The 22,384-nt window shown below is 42.7% G+C and overlaps 2 protein-coding genes across 18 annotated transcripts in view; both read left to right on the forward strand.

Moving 5' to 3' along the window:
- The window catches only part of LOC119489529 (serine/threonine-protein kinase WNK2-like), a 49,160-nt gene extending 45,376 nt beyond the window's left edge, over positions 1–3,784 (forward strand). For all 11 annotated transcript variants that reach the window (XM_037772074.1, XM_037772073.1, XM_037772075.1 and 8 more), the window contains 2 exons: positions 138–439; positions 1,105–3,784. In XM_037772074.1, coding sequence (XP_037628002.1) covers positions 138–439; positions 1,105–1,449 — 647 coding nt within the window. In that variant the 3' untranslated portion in view covers positions 1,450–3,784. The remainder of the gene's footprint in view (positions 1–137; positions 440–1,104) is intronic.
- Positions 3,785–6,005: 2,221 nt separating this feature from the next.
- brpf1 (bromodomain and PHD finger containing, 1) lies at positions 6,006–20,962 on the forward strand. 7 transcript variants are annotated; one of them, XM_037772627.1, is made up of 16 exons: positions 6,007–6,272; positions 7,166–7,988; positions 8,357–8,546; positions 8,637–8,924; positions 9,744–10,261; positions 10,381–10,585; positions 10,679–10,810; positions 11,614–11,742; positions 12,472–12,997; positions 14,999–15,307; positions 15,415–15,693; positions 15,817–15,964; positions 17,599–17,732; positions 18,877–18,992; positions 19,097–19,251; positions 19,886–20,962. In XM_037772627.1, the coding sequence occupies exons 2-16, from the start codon at positions 7,243–7,245 to the stop codon at positions 20,067–20,069; spliced, it is 4,059 nt and encodes a 1,352-aa protein (XP_037628555.1). In that variant the 5' UTR covers positions 6,007–6,272; positions 7,166–7,242; the 3' UTR covers positions 20,070–20,962. The 7 variants fall into 7 exon arrangements, 5 of the variants coding, with proteins under 5 accessions (XP_037628555.1, XP_037628552.1, XP_037628556.1 ...); XM_037772624.1 differs by having other exon boundaries at positions 7,194–7,988; XM_037772628.1 differs by having other exon boundaries at positions 7,194–7,988; positions 10,381–10,579.
- Positions 20,963–22,384: the final 1,422 nt, after the last annotated feature.

Below are 22,384 nucleotides of genomic sequence, written 5' to 3' on the forward strand. Positions count from 1 at the left end.
TGGCTTTCATGAAGGAGATAATACAGGCTCATTGTGTCAAAAGTGCCTTAAATTACGCCATACAGCAGCCAATTGATTTGACCGTCAGTTTTTCTTTTGAACTGGACAGATTTTTAAGACTTTTTGTGTCTTTTCAGGGTCTTCTCTCAACACCGCCACAGCTCAAACAGCCTCCGGTCAGACGCAGCCATCGCTCACCACAGCCACGCCCTCGCCGTCTCCCCAGCCAATCTCACGGCTCGCTCAGGTCCAGACCAACAACAGCAACAACAAGAGAGGCACGTTCACCGACGATCTCCACAAACTGGTGGACGACTGGACGAAGGAGACTGTTGCGGCGGCCAATCAGCTACGCCCCTCCCTCAACCAGATCAAACAGCAGAGGCGCCAGCAGGACCTGGAGGGCAGAGCGCCGCCCATGGGAGCAGCTACGCATGAGGTATCCGAAACGGAGATCAGGGATAGACGATAAAGGATCAGCATACTTGCCAACCTTGAGACCACAAAAATAGGGAGGATTTGAAAACCAAAGTGGGGGTTTGGGGGTCCCCCTGAAATTAGGCTAATATTCATCAGTTTTCATTCATTCATTTTTTGCCCTGCTTGAGTATTTCTTTCTCTTAGTACTCTCCATGTCTCTCTCCGTCTTTTACTCACTGAAGGCCCTCTCAGACACAACGGCACCACTGAGCTCTGAAACCCTTCAAGCGCCACGACGGCTTTACACTGCGTCGAGCAAAGCCCAACTTTGGTTGCTGCACGCTGTGTCGCGAGCATCTCTTCCACTGGGAAACGACTTGGAATGATTTGGTGTAGCTGTATTGTTGTCCAGGTGGAAACAGTAGGGCTTATACACCTTGTACAGTGCCAGAAACAGGTTGAGATAAGGAAAAGGAAAAAAAAGGTGTGAAAATGTGTCATAAATCGGGAGAAATACCGGAAAATTGTGACCCCGGGAGGAAAACCGGGAGAGGGCAATGAAAAACGGGAATCTCCCGGGAAAAATCGGAAGGGTTGGCAAGTATGAGGATTAGTTGTACTTTGATCTGTGACATTTGAGGCGGTCTATGCACAACTTTGTACAACAACTCCCTTCTGTTTCAGATGAAATGCCATGTTGGTACCCACAAGTTCCAGCTGCCACTTTCCTGTCCCCTGACTGCTGCTCTAGGCCCCGGTATGCCCTCAACCTTAGCTCCCAACGCCTCAGCAATGCTCCCTCCTGGGTACCTTTTACCATCGGGCTCCTATGGAGGGATGGTTCCTGGTCCTCTTTTCCCCCAGCAGTGGCCTGGCATGCCTAGTCCTGTAGGGTCCGCGGGTCCTGTAGGCCTGCTCGGTGCTGCAAGAATGATGCCCTATGCCTCGATGGCAAACCCAGGGATCCAAGCCTATCCTCTGGTCATGCACGACCCCGAGAACGGTCCGAAAACCACGAGGACTACCTAATCTGCTAACTAATATTTGTTAGTGTGTCTGGGCACAATAGTCCAACTCCACTCCGCTCTGGTTCACCAGAGCCACACATGTACATAATGTGATCTTGTAAATAACATGACGCCAGTGTTGATATTCTTTATACAACACCTATATCTGTAGTTAATGTGTGTGTGTGTGTGCGCGCGGGTATGTGTGTGTGCTATACAGTATGTATGTCTGAATACCTAATGCTTTTTGGCTTCGGTTTTGACTAAACTCAGCCATACAAGAGAATTTGTCTGCAGTCACGAAGAACGCATTTCACTTTATTCTCTGTTACTGCAGTTTTCACATGGATTTTTTTTGCCTTCCTCTGTGTTACGTACACTTTAAACACTACATTGGAATCCAAATACCAGTGGTTTGAGATACAGTAACAGGACAGTATTTATGATGAAGATATCTGAAGGAATGTAGTGCCTTGAACATTGATTTATAGATTATTTTCTTCTGTGAAACAAAGCATGTCTGCATCCAAGTTATTTTATTTGACGGTAGCTTGAGTGCAGTCTCCTTTTTTTTTTTTTTTAATGCATTACAGACACTTGTTGTTTTTTGGTTTACATATGAATGCCCTTGTAGAAACTGCACTATTAACACAGTATATGCTCTTATTTAAAATAATAAAATCATGTTTTAACCCTTGTTTACTTTCCACCCCTGTGACAGATGGAATGCCATAGTGGTGAGATGTACCGTTGCCTTGCAGAATCAAATGGTTAATGTTAAAAAAAAAAAAGTTACGCCAGCAGCCAAATCCACTCTTTCAGGTCAAATGGTTCAGTCGGACACGGCCTCTTTTTGATAAGACAGCTGGTGCGTTGGGCAGCACAAGAGCTGTCAGTGTTGTAGCCTTGTGCTCAGAGGAGAGGTGGTGTCCAGAGCCATATATATACTGTACATAGTTCTTTCTACAGTATATGCCTCTGGTAGTGTTCGGATCTGAATGTAGCAATTAATATGTGAAGGCTCGAGGCTTAAAAGTGCAATTTAACCCCTCCACAAAGCTTTGATCGTGGCCTTGCCACAAGCCTTATCTCTGATGTGTGCAACAGGAGCAAGCTGAAAAAAAGTTGAACAAAGTTACAAATCACCAAGCAACAGACAGAAGTTACCGGGCAAAGTATAAACATTACAAACCACCACACAATCAAGTCACTACTGCTAAATGCTCTTTCAACTTGGCTATCCTACTACTCAGCATACACTTTATGTGAAATGTTTTGTGCAATCACCTGTCAAGTCTGATGTTTTTTAAATTATTTGATGTTTAAAGCTTGATTTTTTTTTAAATTTTTTTTTTGATGCTGCTATCGTCTGAGGTGATTCCACTGTACAGTTAAGCATTATATTCACATAAGATGGTACTTAAATAAAGAAAAACTCCTCAAATTATCAAATGAGATGCTCACAAAGCAGTGTTATTGCCTTGTTGAAATTTTGATGTTTATTTCCCTGGTTGCTTTGGATGACCGCCTTTTTTTTCTTTCAGTACTATATATATTGCAAAATTCAAATGATACTTGATGCGGGAGATTTGCACAACATATAGTCTCCAACCTATGTTTAAGAGGTTCCTACACTGTACATAGTGGGTTTCATCACCTGTACTTTTTTATCACTGACAAGCATGGCCAACTTTTCATGTTCCACAAAGCAAAGATAAACAATATAGCTACACAATGGTTAGGTATTTCACATCGCCACAACACATTTGAAAGGTTTCAGCATCCCGATTCTGCCAAGCTGTGAATTGTACAGTTTTCTTGTAGTTTATATTTGTATATTTTTTTTTTTTTTGACTGTTTCGAGATGATGGTGATGGTGGTGGTGGTGGTGGGGTTGTTTTGATGTATATTATGCCATCAATTTGGTTTGAATTGGACTTTTATAGGATATTATGCAGAGTCTTCTGCTTTGGTGAAGTACTTCCAATAGTAAGAGATTTCTGTTCTCTGTCACTCGTATCTGGTTTTGTTCCACCTCTGTCGCTGCCAGCTCCTGGTGAGCAGAGGAAGGAATGACTATTGTTGGCATGTTCATTTGGATGCAGTGATCAAACGGAGGAGCTGAGATGCACAGAGGAGGAGCAGTCCTGAACACTTTCTCCTCTGCTGCTCATCTCTCTGGACAACATTGCCCCCTGGTGAATTATGCTCTGATTGTTCAAGGCTTGTATTCAAACTGTGTGGGATTGCTTCTGCCTGCTGTTTGTCCCACTGCATTACCCCACCCTACCCTGCTGCACTCTAATCACAGACTGTATGTTGAGAGAGAAATAAATATTATTTTGTGCTTGATGGTATGTTTCATTGTTGTTTCTTTTGCCTTTTTTTTAATTTCAGAGGCTATTTTCATATTAAAATGAGGTTAAGGTTATGTAGAATGGAGTTAAACCTGCATTAGGCAGAATATTTTTGGCACCATTGGGCAAAAATTCTATAATGACCTTTCAGCATGTTGTAATTCAAGTGTTCTGAGAGAAAACTGGACTCCTGCACCTCCTCATCTCTCTGTTTTCATGCTTTAAAAAATCTAGCCCACGACGGGAGACTTTGGTCAATCACAGGTCATTTCAGAGAGAGCGTTCCTATTGGCTGTCGTCCGGCTGCTAGGAGGTGCTTGGTATTTCCTCAACTGATCTCAACATGGCGGCCGGGTCACAAACTTTATCATTTTACAGATGTTTCTGAAAACATTTGAAGTGAGAAATGGGCATTGCAGTTACAAAATATTTATTCATATTTGATCAGTGCTGCCTAGTTTGATCGGAGTTCACGACAGGCTCCAGCTCAGCTCTGATTGGTTGTTTTCCTCCGGTCTGTGAAATCTTGCAGATGCCATTAGGACACCGGAGGACACAGAGGCACATGAGTTTTTTCAGATTACCTGTCTCATGCACTACTGTCAGGATATCGTGACCGTTTTATAAAAATAACTTTTCTTAATCATTTTTGCTCCATTTCTACCCACTGCTGCTTTAAGGATACAGAATATCACAAAATGACATCAACTGTGTCACTTTCAGGTTTCACTTTCAGCATTTTCAGGTTTACCATATGACTACACTTTACTGACATTTTGATATAATTTCCCATAAGCTGACTGTTTACATTATCAGTTGCTACATGAGCTCATGTTGAGACAACTGATGTGAATTTCCTCTCCCCATACCAGAGTTTTTGTTTAATCTTTTCCGCGCATCATGAAGATCCCCCACCCAACCGGAACACCCACTCACCACCACAACGTCTATGTCTTTAGTCATATCGCGTCAATTTCTGGTCTACACTCTCTGAAATTGAGCCAATCGCAACACACGACCTCAGCTTCAGTTACACTGCGCTTCTGGTATACCCCTTATACCACAAGACCCGTGGCCACCTGTGTCCTAGCCTTTTTCAATAGGCCTTGGCAACGACTTGTTGTGAAGTAAATGCAACATCTAGTGGCTGAATGTTATCAATGTTATTAATAGCACCTTTAAGATGAACAATTAGGATAAATTCATTCAATAAATTTGTAATCAGGAGTGGTTATATATTTTTGTCTAATGATGATGTTCAAGTTTTCTGTCTTTTCTTTTTTTTTCTGTCTTTATTGTACACATGTTCATAAACAGAAGTACAAACAGATGCATAGACAATTAAAAAAAAAATAATAATAATTACATTTCATAATGCCAGAGTTTGTGTTATATGCATCATATTATATTCATTTAATAATGTAAAGGTCTTAAAGGCTTTTTTGTTATATACTATATATAGTATATATACTATATATAATATATAAAAACTACGATTTTAAGTTTTTTTTCCAATACATTTTATTTTAAATTTGTAAACATTTATTTATTTTCCAAAAATAATAGATAGTTGTATGATATATTATATATACTATATATATTTACATATATATAGTATATATAGACAACGATTTTAATTTTTTTTTGTAAACAATACACAGAACAATTAAATCAATACATAAAGGGGGGGAAAAACACACCAAAAAAACATTTAAAAAAATAAGAATAAAAGCAATGAAACACAAATCATGCCAGGGGGTAAAATAAATAAATGAATAATAATAACTTCATAAATAAACTTCACCGTTTTACTAGCCCTTTTGTTTTTTGCAGAATATATTTTCTTAATATATATTTCCATTTCTTTCTTTAAAAACATTAAAATGAGATTTTAACCCTCGCAAATTTGCATTTATGAATGTAAAAACAACTTTGCAACAGTGAATAATGAGATTGATTAGATCAATAGATAGATGTTAAGTGTTTGCAGACTTATTTGAAAGTGTGACGCGCACTGATGTGTTCACTCCTGCAGACATCTTTGAAACAAAGACACAGATTCGCAACATTCAAACACTAAAATAACCCGTGGGAAAGTATTGGTAAATTATTAAATAAATTCTCTGAACAGAATATAATTGATATAATTATAAAATCTTGGTTAAAATGTGTCTAACAGGCTCTACTTTAACAAGAAATAGACCCTGGCTCTGTGTGGCGAATGTGTCAATCCGCGTCCTACACGGCGTAACGTCACAGCAACGGTTGCCCCCTTTTGTTCAACGGAGTTCCTGAATTATTCCCCAATAACACAATGAAATGATCGGGATTATTATATTGTTTTATAAACAACATTTTACCCTGCAACCTACGCCGTGAATCTCGTCTGGGATTATATATCTAATGAATTAAAACACCGATCTGCTGTCCGATATCTTGGTGTGAGGAGGTAACCGAAGCACGCAGCAGTCCTGAGGAACGTGGAGTAGTAAGTGTTTATAACGTTAGATATGTAGCCGTTAAAACCGTTAAAACCGTTGGTTTTGTGTGGGGGGGGAAACGGTCGATCTACTTTAGCTATTTTAACAACAAGCACCTGATTCCACATGCTTGTAGTAGTAGTGGTCATGAAATCATGATGGTATACTGTCATTTAGCAGGGTGAGGTCATTGTGGAGGGAAACACTGTAGAGAAGGTCTAACTTTAAACACTCGTTGTGTATTAATCATACTAAATAAGTATCTAACACCCTCTCTTGTGTAGCTAACTAACGGCTGCCTCTGTGACTATAGCAACCATTTAGCACGCCAGTTAAACTATTAACCGTCACTGAGCAACGGTTAAGAAGAACAAATTAACGGCAGTAGCTAGTTTATAACGTTAACTCTTGTGTGTGTGTGTTAGTTTTATTCTATGTAGCTGTGTTTAGGAAAGTGAACTGGTTGCTGGTTGGTGTTGTTGTTTGCTAGCTGCTGTTGTTAGCTTGCTGGCTAACAGCGTCAATGTCTCATTGTTTGAGGAGGCAGAGAAAAGCATCAGCAAAGATGCTAAAGCTAATGGTAGCTTGGTTTATAAAGTCCCAACGGTTAGTTTTTCAAACTAAAGTGCACTGCTGTTGCTAGGCAGAACTGACTGGCTGTTGGAAGCAAGCTTGCCTTTACAGTCAACTAGCTTACAGTAAGCTACAGTGCAGTTAGCACAGGAACAGAAACATAAATATTGACCCTAAATTGCACCTGTTACTGAGGAACCAAACACAACAAGTTTCCTACTGGGAGTGAGGGACACGTGACTGCACCATAACAGGTGCACAGTGTGCACAGTCTCTAACTGCAGTGACTACTATCTAACTTAATGTATTGTAATTAATCCCCCCATTGGTCCTCTTTTGTGCTCCTTCTCTTTCAGATGTAAACTTGATGAACAGCATCTGTCCCCAGCAGTGGCTGTTGGCACAATGGGGCTGGACTTTGATGTAAAGACGTTCTGTCACAATCTGCGGGCCACCAAGCCCCCTTATGAGTGCCCTGTGGAGACGTGCCGTAAGGTCTACAAGAGCTACAGTGGCATTGAGTATCACCTTTACCACTATGACCACGACAACCCCACTCCTGCACAGAGTGTGCCCCAGAAGAAGAGAAAGGGACGGCCTCCTCGCGCCTCATTGGCTGGGTCAGGGGATACGGACGATGGTGGGGGTAACGGAGGAGGTGGAGGACCGGGGCAGGGGGGGAACACACCGGGTAGCCCCAACCGGTCGGATCACTCCCACTCCCCGGGGAGAGAAACAATGACATACGCTCAGGCGCAGCGAATGGTGGAGCTGGAGTTTCAAGGACGCATCCACCGCATCAGCATCTTTGAGAACATTGACGTGGTGTCAGAAGAAGACAGCGATGCGGAGGATGCTCCACCGTCTGGTACTGGTGGTAGTGGCGGAGGGGTGTGTAACGGTAGTGATGGTGGAGCTGGAGGTAGCGAGGTAGGAGGTAGTGGCAAGGACCGGACAGATATCCCGTCCTCTAATGGCGGCAAATCCACCCCAAAGTCTGGGAAGCATAAGAGTAAAGAAAAGAAGAAGGACGGCTCATCTCATCATCACAGCGCTCAGTCCGGCCCTGCGGTCAAGCTCCCTGAGGCGGTGTTCAGAGAACTGGACCAAGAGAGACCTGAGGCCCCCCCTCGACCATCATCTTACTACAGGTCTGCATTGAGAATTATAATCTGGTTCATTAACTATTACATAGTAGGTGTAAGAATCAGAAACAGGATTATTAAGTACACGGCAGGCAATTCAAAGATAAGGAAATTTGTTGAGTCATGAATATTTGAGGCACACATGTATACAGTCAGTCACCAGCTTGTTTGCAGTTGTACAGCTTGTTGTCGTGCTTGTATCAGAAATTAATTTGACCTCAGGTTCCTCGTATTATTCTGTCATTGTTTCCTCTTTCTACAGAAAGTTGAAGTTGTTGCAAACCCTATACTCCCACACTTCTTTTCCACCCATGTACTATTATGTAATAATATAGAAACACATTTTCTCTTTTCTTTCCCACGCTGGTGTTCAGGTACATTGATAAGTCTGTGGAGGAGCTGGATGAGGAGGTAGAGTACGACATTGATGAGGAAGACTACATCTGGCTTGACATCATGAACGACAAGCGGCGGCGTGACGGCGTGACACCCATCCCTCAGGAGGTTTTTGAGTACCTCATGGACCGCTTAGAGAAGGAGTCCTACTTTGAGAGCCACAACAAGGTACCGGAACCTGAAAGCTGATGGAAAAATTATATTTTAACAGATAGAATGCATCCAACTCTGATCTCTACTTATCCTCCTGTCTCCCAGGCTGACCCCAGCACCCTAATCGATGAAGACGCTGTCTGCTGCATCTGTAACGACGGAGAGTGTCAGAACAGCAATGTGATCCTGTTCTGCGACATGTGTAACCTGGCAGTACACCAGGAGTGCTATGGTGTGCCCTACATCCCAGAGGGACAGTGGTTGTGTCGTCGCTGCCTGCAGTCGCCAAGTAGAGCTGTGGACTGTGCTCTCTGCCCCAACAAGGGAGGTGCTTTCAAACAGACAGACGATGCTCGCTGGGCTCACGTAGTGTGTGCCCTCTGGATCCCGGAGGTAAATCCACTCACCAGCACATGCGTTCTTGAGCAGAGCTTCATAACCTTGCAGAGATTGAGGTGCTCTGCATTGTGCCCTGTTCATCTGTGGTGCACACAGCTTTCAGTATTAGTTTTTCTTTCAGAATCAAAGTTGCTTTAAGTTTCTGCAGCGGGTGCATAAGGATTTAACCTTATTAACTGATGCTTACACAGCCCAGGACTGTGAGGATGATCTATATTTTGCACATTTATGGATGGTTGCTTAGCTTGTTTAGTCACATGTTAAGTGCAAGTGGTTTGATAAATAGCACTAGGTGCATAATAGAATAGAAAACACAACAAAAATTATATATTCCAAGATGAAACAGTGATGAGCAGTCTTAGATTGTGATCTGTTGTTTATTTATATTTTCTTATACACAACATAACATTGGGCAATAACATATGATACAATATCAATACACATACGCTCCAAAAATATAGGAATATCAGCAAGTCATACCAGAGTCATGAAGCCCAAAGACAAAAAAGAACAAAAATGAAGAAAAGAATGAAAAAAAAGAATAATATATTTTAAAAAATGTATCAAGTACTTGCAAAAGCCAAAACAAAATTAAGAAAACAAGGACTGAAAATAAATAAATAAAGAGAGACAGAAAAAAACAAATTCTGAGTGTTGAATGATTACTAAAAAAATAAATATATGGGTCATCTTGGTCCAAACATCAATGTTAATGAACAGTTTAGCAGGTATCAGTAAGTCTGTTGTCTCGTTACTACCCTAACTCTTCGATTAAAGTTTTGCAATAAACTGAATTCTGCTGCCTTTCCTCAGGTCTGTTTTGCTAACACAGTCTTCCTGGAGCCAATCGACAGTATTGAACACATTCCTCCAGCACGCTGGAAGCTCACTTGCTACATCTGCAAGCAGCGTGGTTCCGGCGCCTGCATCCAGTGTCACAAAGCCAACTGTTACACAGCCTTCCACGTCACCTGCGCCCAGCAGGCGGGCCTCTACATGAAAATGGAGCCCGTCAGAGAGACCGGGGCTAACGGCACCTCTTTCAGCGTCCGCAAGACGGCTTACTGCGACATCCACACGCCCCCGGGATCGGCGCGACCTTTGGGAGGAGTGGGCGGCGCCAGCATGGGTTCGTCTCACAGCGAGGGAGAGCTGGAGGAGGATGACGAGCCCAGCATCGGCCACGATGACGACTCCAAGGGCTGGAGCTCTGAGCGAGCCAAGAGGGCGAAGGCCAAGTCCAGGCTGAAGATGAAAAGAGCGAGGAAGATCTTGGCTGAGAGGAGAGCTGCTGCGCCGGTGGTGTCTGTGCCCTGCATACCTCCCCATAGGTACGTGCACAATATACATGTTTCCATGTGGATCAGCAGGTTGACCAGAACCGAAATGATCACATATTTTTTGCATTTGTGACATGGGAGTACCCGAGTTAAAATTTGTTTCTCTGCAGGCTGAGCAAAATCACCAGTAACTTGACGGTACCCAGGAAGAGCCAGTTCATGCAGCGGCTTCACAGCTACTGGACCCTGAAGAGGCAAAGTCGTAATGGTGTACCTCTGCTACGCCGGCTCCAAACCCACCTGCAGTCCCAACGACATATCGACCCACTCCCACCACCACCTCCATCACAACTCCCTCCGTTGACTTGTGGAATTGTAAAAAAAAAAAAAAAACAAAAAAACAATTTTTTTTGTATGTTACTGTAATTCTGTACTTGTCTAACACGTTTGTGCGTGTTGGTGTTGCAGAGGGACAGCGAGGAGAAACATTCGGCTTTAAAGGAGCAGCTGAAGGCATGGCAGAGACTGAGACACGACCTGGAGAGAGCCAGGCTGCTGGTGGAGCTCATCCGTAAGAGGGAAAAACTCAAGAGGGAGACGGTGAGACACAAATTACCTTTTATTTCTGTAACTAACAGATATCAAAACACTAGCAGTGGCACTCTATCTTTGCAATACCCATACTACTGTACTATTTTGTATGAAGAAATATGTAGAATGTCCCATTACACAGTATGTCAAATGCAGTATGCCAAAAATACCAGGATGTCCTACATCTGGTCGTAATTTGCAGTATGCAAGCCAGCATGCTTTTGTGGCTATTCCGACCCACAATCCTCTGCGCAGCGTCACCAGTGACATATCTGTAATATGATGACAGATGACAGCTGCTGACAGCTTATTTGACAGCTTACTGACAGAAGCCGTAATGACAGAAAGCGCATGCAAGTATAAGTAGGTTGCTAATGTTACATATTTTTGCAACACATGTATAACGTTAATCAATACATTGATATAAGCTGCCGAATTGCATACTTTTTCTTTGTACTTCAAATTTCGCGCTATGGAGTACGACAGATAGCAAGAGATGAGCAAGAAAGTCAAAGTTCAAGGAACAATGTTATGACAAAGTAGTATGTCCCAATTGTTAGCATACTGCATGCAACAGTATGTACTTTGTAAGGGCAGTGTGTACAGAAGTAAGAAGAAAAAGTATGCAATGTGGAACACAACCTATGTTTCTCTCCAGTGAGCTGTATAGGACGGTGCCTAAGTTTTCTCTTTGGATTAGCATGTTGAATTGAATGTCTGTACACATACAAAGTTCTTACTACACAGATTTCTCTCTGTTTATTTATTCAGTCAGCAAGTGTGAATTGTTAAAATATTGTGTCTGTGCTCAGATTAAAGTGCAGCAGATGGCGCTGGAGATGCAGCTGACTCCCTTCCTGGTGCTGTTGAGAAGTACGTTGGAACAGTTACAGGAAAGAGACATCAACAACTTCTTCACTGAGCCTGTACCGCTGGCAGAGGTAAACACACACATTCCCACACACTCAGGAGGTTTAGATATGCGTCCTTTTTTCATGTCAATGTTAGTTTTGAAATCTGATCACATTTGCCTATTTATGTGTCTCCTCCATTTATTTAAACTAGCTCATAATGTGTACCTTCCTTCTTTATCTATTTGCATTTTATTTAGAACTATATTTATAATAATCATATTATAAGGGATCATGCCAGAAATGTTTGTGTGTTTATGTAGAAAACGAATGTCTGCTGTTATATCGCCTCTTATTGCACGGCTTTGTTGAATACTTTATTCTGATTAGTCAATCACAGCGTTCTACGGTCTGTATTTCTTTATAGCAGGCTGTTGCTATATATAACAGACCGTTGCTATGGGGCCAGTTATGATGTCGGACTCTGGCGGACCAATTTTGTGTCAAATTACTAATTTTCTTAAGTAAGTAGCCGTGTAATAAGCGAGATAATATACAGCCAGCGGGTCATTGTTGTGAAATAAACCCACCTGCATCGCCCTCTTGTCAGGGTTTATTTTACAACAATGACCTGTTGTGCATTATCCCTTACATATTGTTGGCAGCCTCAAAATTACAGTATTGGTCAGGCTCTGATCCTGACCTGTCTATGTTCTCTGACTTCTACATACTCACATCTGCACTGAAAATTCATTGCACATATACTTATTAGAACATGCGGGTCATGCCTCTGCCTGATCTCTACCCTCTACTATCCAGGTGCCAGACTACCTGGACCACATCGACACGCCAATGGACTTCCAGACCATGTGGAACCTGCTGGAGGCCCATCGCTACCTCACTTTCGAGGCCTTCGAGGCAGACTTCGGCCTCATTGTCAACAACTGTCTCAAGTACAACGCCAAGGACACAGTCTTCTACCGTGCCGCCCTGCGGCTCAGAGAGATGGGCGGAGCCGTCATAAGAACCGCCCGGCGCCACGCTGAGCGGATAGGCTTTGACTACGAGGCTGGCATACACCTCCCCCGAGAGCCGAGCCCAGACAGTCAGCGTGACCAAGACAGGGACAGAGAGAGGGAACGGGAACGGGAACGAGAACGGGAGCGCGAACGGGAGCGAGAACGGGAGCGAGAACGGGAACGAGACAGAGACAGAGACAGAGACAGAGACAGAGACAGAGACAGAGACAGAGACAGAGATAGAGACAGAGATAGAGACAGAGACAGAGACAGAGAACGAGAACGAGATAGAGAACGAGACCGGCCATTGTCCTCTAATGAAGATGGTAAGTGAACCTCTTTCATTTTGGTTAAGAGCTTTATGGCAGCCAAAGCATTGTTTCTCAAGCACTAAAGTGAAAAATAGGTGAGAGGCAAACAATTTAAAATGATTTATGTTTGGCAAAGAGAACTTCTAGGTCGTTCAACCACTTTCGGGCGGCCAATTGACAACTCCGAAACAACATGTTCTAAAATTACACACTACAGGAACATTTGGCAGGCTAGAAGCTAGATGAAAATGTATACTTCGTTATCAAACAAATGTGAGTGAAATACTGGAGGAAATATTAGGGTGGAGGGATAGGAGGGCAGACCACGAGACATGAGTGTAAAAAAAAGAGGTAGTAGGCATATATAACAATTTAGCTCTCAAGGCTAGGTCTAGGTTATTGTTTGTGTTTTTGTTTGTTTTTTCTTTCCTTTCACTGATTGAATGGCAGTTACAACACATTCCTTGTCACAAATGTTGAGCACTGGAACAGTATTAGACATGTGGAGTAAGATGCTGAATACAAATATATTGAAGAGGAAAAAAATATCTTTGCGCAGTAAAGCATGTTGACCACTAGGGGGGTGTATGACATTCATTCAATTCAGTTGCTAAAAACATCACTCATCCTTGTTGCTTGTATACTACTATCTACATCTTTGGTTTAAAACCAACCTCTATAAATCTTTGTTAATAGATTAAAGCTACAGTTGGAAACTTTTTGTCATATTTGCTCTAACTGTCACTATATTGTGATGTACTACTGTACATGAGACATAGAATCTCTGAAAAATCATGTTCCTCTGCCTCCTTTCATTGCTCCCATTGGCATTTGCAAGATTTCACAATGCCTGAAGAAAAACACCCCATCAGAGCTCACAAAACTGGCGAACTCCGATCAAACAGTCAAACTAGACAGTGCTTATCAAATATGAATCAATATTCTGTTACTGTAATGCCTATTTCTCCCCTCAAATGTTTTCAGAAACATCTTGTAGTGTACTGTTTAGCCGTAAAATGAGAAAATTTGCTCCGGCTGGTGGGCGGTGCTTATGTTTTGGCTTGACTGTTTTCCACATGGCATATGGGTCACAAACTTTCTCAGTTTACAGCTAAACAGTACACTAAAATATGTTACAGGCATTACAGAAACAGAATCTTGATTCATATTTGATCAGCGCTCCCTAGTTTGATCGGAGTTCACAAGCTTCACAAGCAGTGATTGACAGTTGCGTTAGAGACTCTTCGGCTCTGATTGGTTGTTTATTTTTCGGTTGCGACGGAATCTTGAAAATGCCATTAGGAGCACTAAAATGAGGCAAGAGAACCTGATTTTTTTTTCACAGATTATCTGTCTCACGTCCTACTGCCAGGATATAAAAAACAGTATGAGCAAATATGACAAAAACTTATTTTTATTAAAGTTACCAACTGCAGATTTAAGTGACTTGTTCGGCCCTCTCACATATTTCATTTGAACTCCCATTAGAACTATTTTTGAACAGTCTCAGATTAGGTTTGGTGAATCTTGCAGACATGCTGAATTTGGTACAGTTTATACCAATACTACACAAATTAGCATAATGTTGTCAGATGTCTGGTAGCACGGGAATTCTACCAAACATATTGTCCATCAGGAAACAGCCCACACCCCTCCCTTTGTTATAAGGCTGCCCCCTCTTAGTCAATTAGTCGACTGATTGGTAGTTTTTTGTGCTTTTTTCATGCTGAATGACTCATTTCCAAGAAACTTATAAGCACATCTTTGATAAACACAAGATTTAAAGTGTTGCTTTTGTGTGATTCTTTGTGTAGAAACTCAGTTTTACAGATTTGCCGTTTAAATCAACTAATCGATTAGTCGACAAAATCGTGAGAGTGTTACTAAGAATTTCTTTGGTCGAGGACAGCCCTACTTTGTTAGTTTCCAGTCATATTTGACTTCCTTCATAATTATTCTCATTCTCTTTCTTTCTCTGAAGGTGTTTAACAACGTTTCTCTCCCTGCCTCTCGCAGACTTGCTCCTGCCAGAGAACAGGCGACGGCTACCGCTGGAAGAGCAGCTGCATTACCTGCAGGCGCGTCTTGATGAGGTCAGCACGGGGAAGCACAGCATTGGGCAATCTCGCAGAGCCAAAGCTCTGAGGAAGGAAATCAGTGTGATCAAGAGGAAGCTCGCGCACCAGCGGGAGGGAGGCTCCGGTATGGGGGGAAGGGAGTCCGTGGGAGGAGGAGACCGGGGCTCTTCCCTCCCCCATCACCCATCCTCCTCAGTACACCACGATGAAGGGGGAGAAAGCAGCAGCCAGGAGATTGGTGGAAAAGGTGTAAATTATCATTAATGTGCATGGAAATGCTAATAGCTATTAAAGGAAAGTAACATGATGAACATTTGCTTGCACTTTAACTTATAAAGCTCTCTCCTCCTCAAGATATGAGTGTGTCCTCGTCTGCCCTGGCTCCAGAGGTGGGCCGTCGGACATCTGTCCTCTTCTCCAAGAAGAACCAAAAAATGGCTGGACCCCCCAAAAGGCCAGGACGCCCCCCCAAGAACCGTGACGCTGGCTACGGTGGGGCGGGGTTGAGCCAAAGCCCTATCGGTCCCCCTCAACTGCCCCTACTGTCACCAAGCAGGCAGAGGAAGAGGCCACGCAGCCCGCGCAGCAGCTCCAGCTCTGACAGCGACAGTGATAATGACGACCTGCTCCCAGGTACCGTAGATGATAACATAATAAATGTTAACTTACAATTTTTGAGTCACACCCACACTCACTTCTCTCTCTCTCTCTCTCCTTCTCCCTCTCCCACTCCCTCTCCCTCTCCCTCTCCCTCAGGTTTGCCAAGTAACGGTTTCGACGGAGGAAACCAGCCAGTAACGGAGAGCTTCCGCGTGTACAGAAGTGAGTCTCGTCTCCCTCGTTCCAGCTCGGACTCTGAGTCCACAACCAGCAGCAGCAGCAGTGCAGCTTCTGACAGGACCAGGTGATTAGCGCACAAACATTAGCTCATTGGTTTGGTTTTACAGCCACAGATTTACATGGAGGGGTTATTCCCAGCACTCTCATCATCCCTGTTTACAGCCGCTACAGGCAGCTGTTTTAAGCAAAAAAAAGCTCAGATGAACTCACTGTGCAGCCGTACCAACTTCATATGGCGATATAAGTCAGGAAAGTGTGTCTGTAAGCCGGTTGATGAGTTATTCTGCCTCCAAGAGACCAACAATAATCAATTACTGCAGCTTTAAGTCCCTGACACACCTTTTTGAGGTGTGTTACACATCGTCGGCTCTAGTCTTCCCGTGTCGGAGGCTTTTTAGCCGATTCAGCATGTTGAATCAGCGACGGAGACCGACGGTGAGAGAAATCACTCTGATTGGCTGTTCAGCTTAAACAAATCAGTGCACGAGAAGAGAAACGGAATTGAGGAAAGCAAGCAAACGAGTAAAGTCAAGAGGGCACACACAGAACGCTCTTCTCATTTTTCATCTTCATCTCAACTGATCATTCCAATAGACGGATATTTTCACGACCACATGGCCATCTGGAATGAAGCTGAGTGGTGAGTGAGAGTGGTGTGAAAATGATCGGCAAACGCCGCTTTGTTTCATGTACCTATCTTAACAATGGCTTGTATATCCGCAGTCCTCGGCCTTCCGGTTTCCCTTTTTGAACGACGATTTTATCTCACGCAGGCGCAGAACATACGTGGTAGTTGGCCGTCAGCTGTAGTCTTTGCGGTGTGTTCGCGCGCAACTTGTTGGCCAAGATAAAGGCGGCGTAAGGTGACTTAAAGGTCTGCCTTCGTCGCCACTAGTTCTTTGATGTCAGGTTGGTGTGTCTGGGCCTTTAGCCATACCAACTTCATATGGCGATATTATGTCAGGGCAGTGCTGAGGAGTTCTTCTGCCTCCAAGAGGCCAACAAAAATCAATTACTGCAGCTTTAAAGGAACAGTTCGACATTTTGCTAAATACGCTTATTTGCTTTCCAGTGACTCCCTGGAGTCTTGTCATCACTTTGATGTTCCCAGGCAGCCAGCGGAGACTCCAGAAAGCCACAGCACCCGGCCCCTGGTCACTGAGAAACAGTTCCAGCATGTAAATCCCTGTAAAACAGCAACTTGTCGTTTTAGTGTTTATGTAAGGATTAAGAAACCAAGATACAGTGTGATAATTACGGGGCTTTTGATGTGCTGGTAGGCATTTTTATGAATTTTAAAGTGAGCCAGGCTAGCTCTTTTCCCCCTTGATTCCTGATTTCTTTATGCTAAGCTAAGATAGTTTCAGAGTTAATGCACAGATATAAGAGAAAGCAAATAAACGTATTTCCCAAAATGTCAAACTATTTGTTTAATGTGCTTCCTGATATGACGTTGCAGTAATGTGAGCCAACCAGGCAGTCATCTCAAGGGAATTATGGCTTTTATGCAGTGGTTAAACATGCAATAATTGTTTTTAGTAGCACTAAAAAGATATAAGTATAAATGAGATCATCAGCCACGTCTTGTTTAGCAACTAGTGTTATAAATTTGATAACATCTTAGACCAGTCAGAACGTAAACACTTCTAATAAAGTTACATTATGGATCTTTATAGTCTCGTCTCTCTTCTCTCTCAGTACGACCCCGTCTAAGCAGGGCAGAGGGAAGGCGTCGTTCTCTCGCTCCGCCTTCCAGGAGGACAGCAGCGAGGAGACGTCTGGCACTGAAAATGATTCCTACTCAGTCGGAGGATCGCGGAGTGTTTCACATTGTAAGCACACGTTCACATCCTCACACACACACACACACACACATCCATGTGTCAGTGCATACACAATTGTACAATTGCATACGCAGTATCTTTGAGTCTGGAACCAATCTGATATGACCGCAGTCATTTTTGTATTTGATTTGACTCAGTGTCTTCAGGGGAAAGTTTACTAATCATGTTGTCATGACACTGGTTCACACTAAATAACATGACATTTCTTGAAGGTTGTCTTTCGACTTAATAATAATGTGTTTTACATTTGCCTGGGCCCAAATTATACTCTTTTTTTTTTGTTTTTTGTTTTTTATTGGGACAACAATCTATGCTAAGAAAGATTAACCTTCCCAAAAACGATACAGAAGACAGGACAGAATTGGTCCTTATGCTACAAAACAGCCAAACAGTATTTCTGAAATACTGTGGTGGTTCTGTTACAGAGGAGTCTGGCAATTTGAGTCTGGAAAAGTATGTATTATTTTTGAAATGGAAAATGTGTAGGAAACCTGATTTCTGCAAAATGACACAATGCAAAGATATTATAATATACAGTGACAGGACACAACTACTTACTACAGGACACAACTATCCCATTCATTTGAATATAACAGATGGAAAAAGAGCTGCGACATAAATGTGGAATTATCAAATAAAAGTCCCATTAAAATAAATAAATACAAATTTAATATTTTTTTAAATACTTATTTATTTATTTATTTAATATTGAATAAAATGGCATCCATAGTGAGCAGCATTGTTGCACAGAGAACATGACATTTTCAACACTAAACAAAGACATGGCAGCTGCTGTAGTTGTTTTCTATGACAGGAGGGAAAATGAAACAAACCAAGAGAAAATGCAGATAAAGTGATCAGCATTCGCCATGTGAAGTATTGAATTTTCAAGTTCAATTGGCGACCAACACCGTTTGATTAGGACGCCAAACCCACCTCGCATCTAGTCTTGTAGGAGCTGGATGTTTAACAACAAGCCCAGTTACCCCTCACACAGTTCTAAGGAATGGGGTGTATTTTGTAATAAATACTTACTTAGAAGAGTGTGATTATGATCATGACTGATAGTTTAGTTAGAAGGGAGGTTGCACAATGGTGACTGTCTTCCTGTTACCGTGTTCCTTACCGTCAGTGGTGCGGGGTCGGGCCAGGTCAGCATGCTGGATGTCTTCTGATGACTATTCTTCTCTTGAAGCTTTGGATCTGGTGTGGGCCAAGTGCAGAGGCTATCCTTCGTATCCTGCTCTGGTGAGACACAAAAGGACACTGCAAACAGCACAGAGTAACTCAGGACATTCTGCAGGTTAATGACGGTATGTCTAACCCTCCACTTGCCACTGTTTGTCCTGAAGATAATTGACCCGAAGATGCCCAGGGAAGGGGTGTTCCACCGGGGCGTCCCGATCCCCGTCCCCCCGTTGGATGTGCTGAAACTAGGGGAGCAAATGACCCAGGAGGCCAGGGAGCACCTGTTCCTGGTCCTCTTCTTTGACAACAAGAGAACTTGGTCAGTGCTCTGGGTCACCTTGTGTCACCTTTTTGTATAAATTAATTTTGTTTGTGTCTTCTTTGTTTGTTCTCACTGACGTTCTGTCTTTTTTTTTTTAAAAAAAAATGAGTACGCTAGCAAAACAGGCTTCTGTTATTGCTGGATCTGTGCTCACACATACCTCTGTGGTAGAAGGTCAAAGGAAACTGCACTCCTTGTTCTAAAGTGCAAGACGACAGAACATTTAGCAGAAATAGGGCAAACGTGTTTTTTGAGAACAGAAGAGGAGGGAAAAACCAGGTCATATTTTAGGTCATTGTGTGCTGCGCAATCACATAAATTCAAGGTTTGCTTTTGAGTTCAAAGGGGAAAAAAATGATGACCACAGCCAGTGTCACTCTAAACTGCAATGACGATCCTCTTAGAGGGCATTAGGAGTTGAACTACTTTCATGCCGCGGCCTCTACAGTGCCTAAAGTCAAAAGTTAGAACTAGTTTACTCTTGCACATGAAATGACCCAAACTTGCCTGCAGAGGTATTTTTATTATTTTGTTCTCCTTTTCTTGCACATTTCACTGTAAAATAAATGTACTGTACCTCTGTTTGATTGGAAATGATTTAACACTCAGGTATATGTCTGTGTGTATCCAGGCAGTGGCTGCCGCGCTCTAAGCTGGTGCCGCTCGGGGTGGACCAGGAGCTGGACAAGGAGAAGATGCTGGAGGGCAGGAAATCCAACATCCGCAAGTCGGTGCAGGTGGCGTACCACCGCGCCATGCAACACCGCAGCAAGGTGCAAGGAGACCCCAGCAGCGAGACCAGTGACAGTGACTGAAAACAAACACACACACACACAATCACACACACACTGTGGAGTGTCTCTATCGAGAGCCCAGCCCTCCATCACAGAACAGAAGAAACCAGTAGCACAGTGGGGAAAACGAACATCCACTACATTGGCCCCAAGACACACACACACGTCATGCACACTAAGCCGTATTTAATCTGACATGTAAAATATTGTATTTAAGAGAATTGAAAAAAATGGAATAATGATGGAAAAAATATGCTATGTTCAGAATCACCAATCAAAATAATCCTCGTATGCGGTCGATATGTTTAAGAACGATTGAGATGATGGTTTACAGACTCAAAACTTTAACACATTTATGATGCATACACAGCTCTGCCTCTCCCTGTCATTTTTACACATGTAGTTTTTACATCTGAATAGGGAAATGCATGTGTACATCAAATGCACACAATGTGGGTATGGCTGTGAATGCCATCGCCCCTGACACATCTTCACATCCATCAACCACCTCTCCAAAAACAAAACAGGCCTGGTGCTAGTGTCCAGTCATCTGTCAGTGGAGCACAAAGAGAGACTGCTGCAGCCTGAACTGTGGGCAAACCAACATTAATGTTATTTATTCTGCTTCTTAACAAGCTCCTTTTTATCATGGACTACTTCTAATCACTCCTGCTACACAAGACATTATTGTGTGGTCCTATTTTTCGTCCGTCACTCTGTGTTCATCATGTCTCCTGTTTTTACGGTTTTGTTAACGTCACACAGGCCGCCGGTCAACGAATAATGAGGACTAAACTTAAACACATGATCGCCTCAACTGTCTGTCTTAGACTCAGGCTGATGGCTTTAGAACTTTTATATATACAGATTGCATAAAGATAGAAGTTTAATAAAAAAGAATTGAGTTTTTTAAACTTGTGGGTTTGCATTGTGGACTGAGAGTGAGTGTGGATTGTGTTTGTTCAACTTCAGCGTTCTTCCTGGTTTCAATCATGTGTGGAATAATATCCTTGTGTGTTCAGCTCAAATTCCTACCCGCCCATTACCTCTTTACAAAGATTTACTACGCTGTATCTTTCTGATACCTCACATACACTGACAAAACACTTAATTTGACATCAATGAACATGACCGGGTCAGGTGTTATGTTTCTTTAAAAGGATTATCTACGCTGCAAGGACAAGTCTTGAGGGTGCATAGTGGCCTAAACACAGTTAAACTTCCTCTATTATAATAACGGTAAAGACTGGATGTGTCCCAACATTTGAGAAATTTATTGTACCTTGCTCAGCCCACAGGCTTTCTTCCTCATACCTAAGGAAGTTCAATCAGGGTAAATATGCCCTCATCCATGTGTTAGTAGATAAGTTCCTTGTGGTGGTGTGACAGTTAATGTAGTCTTTTGCGTTGCTTCTTGCGTTGTGCAGTCCTTTTATGGTGTGCAGAGCACAGACTTACTGTAAACACTGGTTCTACTGGTCTGACAACCTTTACACAAACACACAGGTACCATCAATATGCCTGTTTTTTGCAGAGACTTCCAGATAAACATTGTGTGCTGTGTCTTAAAATGTCTTAAATGCCCAGATGTTAAGACTGTGGTTTGGTTGCCTGTGAATTATACCTGAAGGGCCTTTAAACCTGCAGTAGGCAGAATATTTTTGGCTTCATTGGGCAGAAATTCCATAATAACCTTTCGGCATATTGTAATTCAAGTGTTCTGAGAGAAAACTAGACTTGCTTGGTATTTCCTCAACTGATCTCAACATCGCTTCCGGGTCACAAACTTTCTCACTTTACAGCTAAACAGTACAATGACTAAACCTTGAAGGCGTTTGTTAAAAACAAAACATTTTTGCATGAATAATTGCAGCCACCTCAGCTCCGCCTCTCGTCACAGTCGCAGACAGCCGGAGGAGGAGAAAGGTTGAATCCGAGCCCAGTTAAACCCTCCTGAGGCACCAACAGAAAACGATACTCCAATAGGAACCTGTAGACCTGTCTGTCAGGTCAAACTTATAAATATCATATTGATTTTTTTTTAATTACACCTCCTCACCTATCACTTTTGTACCAGATGCCAGGAAGCAATGGTGAGGACACTAATTATTTCTCTCACACACACATACAGGATGTTTTGGATCGCTGTTTTCATGCTTTAGAAAATCTAGCCTGTGACAGGAGACTTTGGCCAATCACAGGTCATTTCAGAGTGAACGTTCCTATTGGCTGTGCTCCGACTGGTTGGCGGTGCTTGGTATTTCCTCAACAGATCTCAACATGGCTGCCAGGTCCAGCCTTTCTCATTCTACAGCTAAACAGTACACTACAAGATG

Source organism: Sebastes umbrosus, chromosome 6 (assembly GCF_015220745.1).
Source record: "Sebastes umbrosus isolate fSebUmb1 chromosome 6, fSebUmb1.pri, whole genome shotgun sequence".
Taxonomy (NCBI): domain Eukaryota; kingdom Metazoa; phylum Chordata; class Actinopteri; order Perciformes; family Sebastidae; genus Sebastes; species Sebastes umbrosus.

Bases quoted from the DNA above. Each gene is read 5' to 3' on its own strand.
- brpf1 (XM_037772627.1), top strand. From the start codon at position 7,243: ATGGGGCTGGACTTTGATGTAAAGACGTTCTGTCACAATCTGCGGGCC. The intron at 8,547-8,636 runs GTACCGGAACCT...CCTGTCTCCCAG, and splicing joins ACTTTGAGAGCCACAACAAG to GCTGACCCCAGCACCCTAAT. The intron at 19,252-19,885 runs GTCAGTGCTCTG...GTGTGTATCCAG, and splicing joins TTTGACAACAAGAGAACTTG to GCAGTGGCTGCCGCGCTCTA.